Genomic DNA, 8,804 nt, shown 5'->3' with positions numbered 1-8,804 from the left:
CCCGGAGGCACCGGCAGAGCCCGATCGCGACGGCCCCAGGGAGGACGACGAACCCAACCTGGTGCCCGGCCCGCAGGTAGGAGCGAGCGAGGCGACTTCGGCAGCCCGGGTGCTTTCACCTCCCCCGAGCGGGAGCGGGAGTGGGGCGGGGTTGGGGATGGGCCATCCTGCCGCGGCTGGGGCAGCAGCCTTCTCCCGGGTCCGGCGCCGAAGCTTTCTCCCCCGGGGCGGGAATGGAGGCTGGACCCCTCTCCCCAAAGCCGAGGCTCGGTCCGCGCTCCTGCGACTAGGCTGAAGCTGCTCCCCTCTCCCCGCCGCCTCCGGGCTGGAGCAGAGACTAACGTCTGGCCGTACACCCACACTGGGACTGGGCTGTGATCCCGAGGCCGCAGCTCCTCTCTCGGCCCGCCACCTCCCCCTGGGCCCACCTGCTCCCTCAGCCACAGGCCATCTCGGGGCTCTGGGACTGGACGGCTGCAGCCTCTTCCCTCTCCCCTCGGGAATGGCTCCACTCCGTCCCCTGCACCGCCTGCAGCCGCGGCCCCCTCAGCAGCTGTGTCTCCTGGCACCTCCTCGCCATACCCAGCAGAGCAGTCGGAGCAGACAGCCAGGCTGCCCGGAAGAGTTTTTGGTGGGGTTTCTGCATGGAGGTGGAAACCCAGCAGAACCTGCCCTTTCTCCCTTCCCCTGCCCCGCAAGGCAGCCCGCCCCGACCCTGAGATCCCGGGTTTGGAGAATCCTGCTGAGAGTGAACAGTAGGAGGATTCTCCAAAGCTTCCAGCTTGCCACCTGGAGGAAGGTCACTTTCTTTTGAGCAAAGGAGATAATGGGAGGTACCCTGCCAGTGTTCACTGAGAGGCGGCGGTGACATGGGCCACGGTTGCTCTGGGAGGGTTGTGGCACTCGGGGCTGGGTGGCTCTCCCTAAGCTTGCTCTGACAAAAGAGTTTTGAGTTGGTCTTTTGGCTGAGCCTGCCCAGGAAGGCAGGCTCCTGCAGGAGTCTTGGAGGGTCGGATGCGGCGCCGGATGAGGATGAGGCGTGGCGGAAGATGCGTTTGGCTCTGCAGACACTGCATCGGGCAGCAGGGGACTCTGGGAGGCTGGTGCAGCCAGAAGGCATGGCTCTTGACAGCCTTCTAGTAGAATCTCTGGAATTGTGCATGTGAGTGGGGTTGCCATTTGGGGTACCTTCCTACAAAGCCTCCCCTGACCTCCCCAGTTGCGTCAGGTGCCCTCTCTGTGCCCACAGCCCTCTGTGCCTCCCTCTGGTAGCACTCCCCTTTCTGTGATGAAACGTTCTGTTGATATGTCTGTTGCCTGCCCTGGACTGTGAACTCCACAGGGACACAGGCTATGCCATCTATCTCTGATCCTCCACGGCTCGCCCAGGGCCTTGCTAACACAGAGTAAAAATAACTAGGTGAATGAGAGAGAAAATGAATCAGTCCAGAACCCGTGCTTATTGTAACCCAGTTTTCATGCTGATTTCCTTGTGTCTCAGATCACAATAAGGTTTTTAATTAATGAAAATGTCACCACTTATTGAGTGTCAGAAGCTCCACCTTCATCCCGGTCCCCATCTCCTATCCTAGGCTGACACTGCTTCCATAGGAGACTCCCCAGGTGGGACCCCCGACCCCTACTGGGTCTAGCTTCCAACCCTGAGGCTGCTTCCCCCACCAGCCTACTCTGGGACCCCACTGGGAGTGCTGTTACCCAAAAAGGGAGAGTGGGAGAAGGGAGAGTCGGGAAGATGTTGTCTTCTCTTCTTCTCATTCAGCAGACCATAGAATACTTTAGGGTCTCTGCCACATAGAGATGCCAGAAAGCTTGGATGATGGCTCAACCATTCAGTTTTTATTGAGGATACAACTTTGCCAAGAGCTCTAAGCTTCATCAATTGCTTTGACATCTAGTTTCCTACCATGTTCTTATCTACTCCACTGCCTGACCTACTGATTCATTTATTTGTGCCGGGCACTTTACATACCTTACTTATAATCTTCCCCCCTCCACTGTATTTCTCTGCAGCATTTACCACACATATGATGAATTGACCATTGATTTGATTATCTGGTTTTATTTGTGAACTCTGTGAGTTCAGGAGCCATGTCAGTCACCATTGTACCCCTGTGCCTGGTGGTTAACAAATGTTGATCAACAAACTAGAGGATATAAATATTATTACCCCATTTTTCAGATGAAGAAACAGAAACTCAGAGCAACTAAACATTTGCCCAAAGGACTCCATCTATAGGTGTCAGACAAAAGAAAAGAAGAGGACTGTTAGGTAGTTTGGGGGATTTTTAACAAGTCTTTTTTTTTTTTTTTTTTTTTTAAACTACAGCCCCAAAGAAGGGAAACAAACTGGTAAATTCGGTTCTGATTATGCCCCACTTTGACCGGGGGTGGGGTCTGGAAGCAGGCTTTTGTGCCCTGGTGCAAAGCACCTAGTAGAAAGGTAGGATTCAGTCATTGCTCTGCCTGCAAGCGTGTCTTTGTTGAAGTTCTCTGGCTCTCACTGCCGCTCATAGCCCTGTCTTACATATACAGAGTGGATAAGGAAGATGAAACTCAGTGTCATATACCAAACTGAATCCCAAGGTGGCAAATAGGACCACTCCCAGTCCACAGGCTTGTTGGAATGCCCCAGCTCACACATTGTTTTGTTTCTGTTTGTATTTTCATTTGAGACCATATTTTAAAAATCAAAAGGTTTCCCACACATTTGGATTTGGGGCTCTTTTTAAACTAAAGATATGATGATGCTGGGTCCACTTTTCCACAAGGCAGTAATCGGTAGTCTCTGAGTAGCATTTGGCCCTTTTAGACAGCCTGTGCTCCTTAGGCCTCTTCTGGTTCTTTCCAGGCCCCTTCACTCATTTGCATAACCTGTACAATTTCAAAGCAGGACCTTGAGTTTAATTGGGATCCCAAACGGCTTAACTTCCAATTGTTTCAGGCCACTAAACCACATTGATCTGTTTCCTAACAACCCAAATCCTTGTTTACAGCACAAGAAGACTGAAACAGTTACTACCTTATTAGCAAAGGAAAAAACAAACAAACAAGGAACAACTGAAAAAGCAATTATAGGAGGCAGTGGGGAGTAGTGTTTTGAGACTTGGATTGAATTCCCAGCTTAGCCTCCTAGCTTTGTGACTCTGCAAGTTGCTTCTCTCTGACCCCATCAAGAACTTCACAAGAGGCCTTGGTGGCTCATGCCTGTAATCCCAGTACTTTGGGAGGCTGAGGCAGGAGGATCCCTTGAGGCCAGAAGTTTGAGACCAGCCTTGGTGACATAGTGAGCTCTCTGGTTCTACAAAAAAAATGAAATCAAAACTTAGCTGGGCATGGGTGCATACCTCTAATGTCAGCTACTTGGGTTGCTGAGGCGGGAGGATTGCTTGAACCCAGGAGTTCAAGTTACCCAGGACTTCAAGTGCACGCCACTCCACCCCAGCCTGGGGGACAGAGGGAAACCCCATCTCCTTCTCCTTAAAAAAAAATAAATAAATAATACTTCACAAGAGAAGCAACCTATGTAGCAGCTAGTACATAGAGGCGCCTCACCTAAGAGAGGTGGCAGGAGCTGTGCCAGGTGGCCATACAAAGCCTGAGTGTTCTGGCCTATTAGCTCTGCTAGCTGTCTTTCGTCTCTCTTAGACCACTCAGTTTGTAATCCAGGTACACTCAGTAAGCCCCCAGGAGACTTGCTAGGATGTAAACCAGCAGTTGGTGAGGAGAGGTGAGCTCATCCTACCCTTGTCCACCTCTTGTTCCCCTCCACATCGTCCTCTGGGCCTTTGCCCAGTCTAGTTTAAAGGATCTCTAGAGATCTGATTCTCCCACTGCTCCCTCAAGAAATTGGAGCAGATGATTAGTCAGTATCTTTAATAAAACCATCTCATTATGTTTAATTCACTCAGCAGATATCAAAACAACCTCTGTGCTAGGACCTTTATTTGGGGTGCACAGATGGATAAGACAGTTCCTATCTTTGGGGACCTCCCCCTTGGAATCACTGCCTGCCCAGCCTGCACAGCTTCCATTGTCAGTAGGAGGAAATGGTACTGAGGGGATCCCTGCCACCTCTGGTTCTTTTTTGTAAGCCAGTAGAGACTCACTCAGTAAAAATGTCAAAAGACCTTTGAAAATGAAGACTTACCGACTTAGGATTTTATTTTATTTTTTTTTATTTAGAGATAGGATCTTGCTGTGTTGCTCAGGCTATCCTCAAACTCCTGGACTCAAGTGATACTTCTCCTTAAGCCTCCCAAATAGCTGGGACTACATGTGCATGCCACTGCACCCAGCTGAGTTTTAAATTTTAATTTCTGATATCAGATAGATGATCCTAACACCTTTACTTACCTCATCTAGAAGTTTTTAGAGCAGGGTCTATGTTTTAATTTATTTGGGGGGTATATACTGTGTGTGGTCCTGTGGTCCTTATATCCTCAATGCCTGGCTGTTCAACTAAATTCTAATAAGTGAGGATTCTACCACTTTGTTCTTATCTGCCCCCAAACTGGGCCAGGTTGGCAGTTATTCATTCATTTAGGCCACCCATTCGCATGCTGTGATGCCCAGTCTTATCTCACATGGCATTTATTGTGCAAATATTAACCGATCCCAGCTCTGTGCCAGGCCTGGGCTAGCTGTGCATGCAGAAGTGAATCAGACATAGTCCCTTCCCACAAGGGACTCATAGTCTAGAGATCGTGTGTATAGTAATTGCAGTGATGCTAGGAGGAGATATAACATCGGCTTCCTCTAAATAAAAGTTCAAATCCTGGACACTTTTTTTTTTCTTTTTTTTTTTTTTTGTGAGATGGAGTCTCACTGTGTCGCCCAGGCTGGAGCACAGTGGTGCGATCTTGGCTCACTGCAAGCTCCGCCTCCCGGGTTCACACCATTCTCCTGCCTCAGCCTCCCGAGTAGCTGGGACTACAGGTGCCCGCCACCGCTCCCAGCTAAGTTTTTGTATTTTTAGTAGAGACGGGGTTTCACTGTGGTCTCGATCTCCTGACCTTGTGATCCATCTGGCTCGGCTTCCCAAAGTGCTGAGGTTACAGGTGTGAGCCACTGTGCCCAGCCATCCTGGACCCTATTAAGTGGCCTTTGGAAGTGTTTCAGCCTCTTGGTTTGTTTTCTTATGTATAAAATGACAATCCAGGCCAGGCGTGGTGGCTCACGCCTGTATTCCCAGCACTTTGGGAGGCTGAGGTGGGCAGATCACGAGGTCAGGAGATGGAGACCATCCTGGCTGACACAGTGAAACCCCGTCTCTACTAAAAATACAAAAAAATTAGCCGGGAATGGTGACGGGTGCCTGTAGTCACAGCTACTTGGGAGGCTGAGGCAGAAGAATGGCGTGAACCTGGGAGGCGGAGCTTGCAGCAAGCCGAGATCATGCCACTGCACTCCAGCCTGGGCGACAGAGTGAGACTCCGTCTCAAAAGAAAAAACAAGACAATCCAGTCTTACAAGGTTAATGTTAGGGTCCAAGAAGTGCTGTGTGCTTAACACGAGTGGCAGCTCCGAGTATTGTAGATATTTGGTGTCGGGGTTGCCCAAGACGTAACCTAGAGGAAGATGGGTCACAGAATGCTTCTCAGAGCTGAGTCTTCAAGGTTCTCCAGAGAACAAGGTGGGAGAAAAGAGTCCAAACAAAGGAAGGAACTTGTACAAAGACCCAGGGTGAGCACCACTCATTTGGAGAGTCAGGAGAGATCTGGCTGGAAGGGCTAGCAGGGTTCTTGAAAACCACACCAAGAGGTTTGGGCTTTATCCTGTAGGTAGTGAGGAATCAATGAAAAGTTTTAAGCAGGAAAGAGAACGTGATGTGCTTCAATACATTCTCTGATAGCATGTGAAGAACTAATTCTCAGTGGGAGAGACAGCTGTGATTGCTTGATTCCACCTCTCCCTTGCCCCAACCTAATAATCATCAGATCCCCTGTGCTTTGCTGGACCCTATCCCAGACTTACAGAATCAGTCTCCAGGTCTGGATCCCAGGTGTCTATTGTTGAATTGTCCCCAAGTGACTCTGACATGTGGCTGGGTCTGGGAGCTGCTGAATCGAGGGTGCCAGGGGGATCTTTGAGGAGACCTAGGATATTCAAATAATGGGCTTCCCAGGGAGGAGCTTTTCCATAAGCAAGAATAGAAACAACCTTAGTTTAAAACAGAACCAAAAACCTTCCCCCATTTCTGATCTATTAATGATATTTGCCAACTGCTAATCTTCCATTGTGTATCCAAACACTGACCTGTGCCTGCTCTGTGCTACAGCCTCTGCTGAATGACTGCAATACAGTGACTTGTAGGGGACAGGCTCTGCCCTTGAAAAGCTCACAGTATTGTGGAAAGGACAGATTTCAACCAGTAGAATATATTTGATAAGCTCTATTCTAGAGATAGTTTTTAAACAAAAAAGTGTTAGGGTATCCCAGAGCAAAGCCAAGTTCATTCTTCCTATGGACTTAAGAGGATGTAACACCCAGATCGAGCCTAAAAAAAAAAGAGAAGAAAAAGGCAGAAGGAACAGCATATGTGAAGGTGTGACTACTTTATGTATTTGGTCCTTCTTGGCAGGATGTGCAGAAACAGAGAAGGACTGAGGAGAGGCATGCTATGTCTTGGGAAGGGCCCTGTGTTTGTGCCTTCAGTTCTGTGCCTGTGAGCCTGCCTTCGTCCTTCAAACTCTGGGTGGCTCCCAGCACAGCAGCTGCATGGTTGCGCAGCCTGTGGGCCAACATGCTGCCGTCCATCTGCCCTTCATTCTCCACCAAAGGCCCTTAGCTCCCTTTATTATCCCCCCCCCCATTCTTAGCATGCTTAGCACATGTAGTAGCTACAAGTAGATCTATCTACTGTGAAAATTGATGTAGGGAAACTAAGGCAGAAAGAAGGGGGTGGTGGAACTGCAAACACTGAAGTTTTATTAGGAAGTTATAGCCAGAAAACAAGGAGCTGGGGGTTCAAAGAGGCCTTGAAGTCACTTGTCTAGTCCTTCTGTCCTTTGCTTCAAGAAATAAATTTGGTTTGGGCAAGTCTCACTTAGTAAGTTTCCCTGTCATTTCTTCCAGGGCAGAAGAGGAAAGAAACTTAACGGGTATTGAGCACCTACTTTGTGCCAGGCCCAGGCCAGGTACTTTACATAATTTATTTCCTTCTGTCCTCACAACTCTGTAAAATGTGGTTTTATTCCCATTTCATAAATGAGGAAATTGAGGCTCAAAGAAATTGAGTAATATTCCAAGATCATATTGAAAACAACAATTGGGATTTGAACTCACAACTGTGTCTCATCCCCAAAGTTCATGCTCTTCCTCCTCCATGAGTAACGTGTGCTGGGGTTACAGTAGCAGAGTGGCAGTTTGACCTGAGGATTCAGGTAAATCTGCGGCTTTGGCCCTCCTTGTGGCTGATTGCACCCAGGAGGCAGTTCAGCAGATGAGCTAGCCTTGTGGGGATATTAAAACTGAGAAAGTTTTAGGGTTAAGGTCACTAGGATCAGAGAGACTCACTCCCAATCGAGCTTGTACAACCAGAAAGGATTCTCCACTGACTAGTCTTACAGTGTGAAACAGCTGTTCTACCTCCTGGAAAGGCCTGAGCCCACAGCCTGCATGGAAGTTTGGGTAACAGCTCCAGGGCACTGAGGTAGGGTTGTGTCAGCTCTCTTAAGAATTAACTGCAGCTCTGATTGTCAGCATTAGACTGGTCTGAGATTCTTCTCACTGATTGCCCTCTCATCAGTGGCTCAGAGTGACTTATAGCATGTTGGGAAATGCACTGGTTTGACTCTGTTTTACATTCTGCCTTTGTGTTAAAAAGCTGAGACATGAGCCAGATGGGCTTTAAGCTTTCATTTGTTTATTCAGTGAATGCCTGCAATGTGCCAGACCCAAGCCAAGTTAGGTTCCTGGGCATACTTAAATGACCAAGGTCCACACCCTGCCCCCAGAGAGCTTACATTCTACCAGGAATTTAGGAACAGACAGAATACATCTATGGCACATTTTGATGATGCTATACTAAATAGAATCAGTTGTGCTTAGCTTGACCAGCAAAAGCTTCATTGACCTTTGACCAGAATCTTAGGGAATGAATAGGAATTGTCAAGGATAGATGTTTCCCAGCACTTAGCACAATTGGCAGGAGATACGGACTCTGAGAATGTTGAATGAGGGAATGAATGGGTGAATGGAAGAGTGAGTGATGTTAACTATGACAATGAGTTTTTCTAGGCTGAGGATTGATCATTTTCTCTGCTTCTGAAAGGCAATTTTAGCTGCTGGTCTTGTCCTCTGCCTGCCTTGGTGACAGAGAGGCTCTTGGAGTTGGGTGCCTCGAGAGTAGAGTGCTCCAGTGGGCCATTTCAAAATAGAATTTGGGATCTGTTGCAGGGCAGCTGGTTAGATACAGCATGTGTCTTGGGGAAATCCTGTACAAACATACACAAACCCTGGAGATGAAAAAGAATCCATGGGATGAATGAGGCCAAGTTGAGTACTGGAAATTCAATCCAGCTTCAGAGTAGTCCTTGACAGCTGTCTGGTCTGGCAATGGGTTATTCCCAAGTTGGGGATAGAAAGGCCAAGCTAGAAAATTAAGTCATGCCCCCAAAGAGCTTTTTTTTTTTTTTTTTGAGACAGGCTATCACTGTTACCCAGTTTGAAGTACAGTGGTGCAGTCTTGGCTCACTGCAACGTCCGTCACTTGGGCTTGAGCAATCCTCCAACCTCAGGAGACCGTTATATATTCCTAAAAATGATTGAGGAACCCAAAGAGC

At 48.4% G+C, this 8,804-nt stretch overlaps 2 protein-coding genes across 2 annotated transcripts in view; one reads left to right on the top strand and one right to left on the bottom strand.

Moving 5' to 3' along the window:
* The window catches only part of LOC105515146, a 66,320-nt gene extending 65,200 nt beyond the window's left edge, over positions 1-1,120 (bottom strand). Inside the window, exons 1-2 of the mRNA XM_011946891.1 lie at positions 838-1,120; positions 12-640 (exon numbers count right to left, since the gene is read on the bottom strand). Coding sequence (XP_011802281.1) covers positions 12-640; positions 838-1,120 — 912 coding nt within the window. The remainder of the gene's footprint in view (positions 1-11; positions 641-837) is intronic.
* Positions 8-8,804, top strand: part of FAM193B (family with sequence similarity 193, member B) — a 36,621-nt gene continuing 27,824 nt past the window's right edge. Inside the window, exon 1 of the mRNA XM_011946886.1 lies at positions 8-76. The gene's annotated coding sequence lies outside the window, so the exon portion shown is untranslated. The remainder of the gene's footprint in view (positions 77-8,804) is intronic.

Source organism: Colobus angolensis, unplaced genomic scaffold (assembly GCF_000951035.1).
Source record: "Colobus angolensis palliatus isolate OR3802 unplaced genomic scaffold, Cang.pa_1.0 Scaffold254, whole genome shotgun sequence".
NCBI lineage: Eukaryota > Metazoa > Chordata > Mammalia > Primates > Cercopithecidae > Colobus > Colobus angolensis.
The sequence above is the reverse complement of the archived record's forward strand: the minus strand, read 5'-3'. Positions and strand labels throughout refer to the sequence as shown.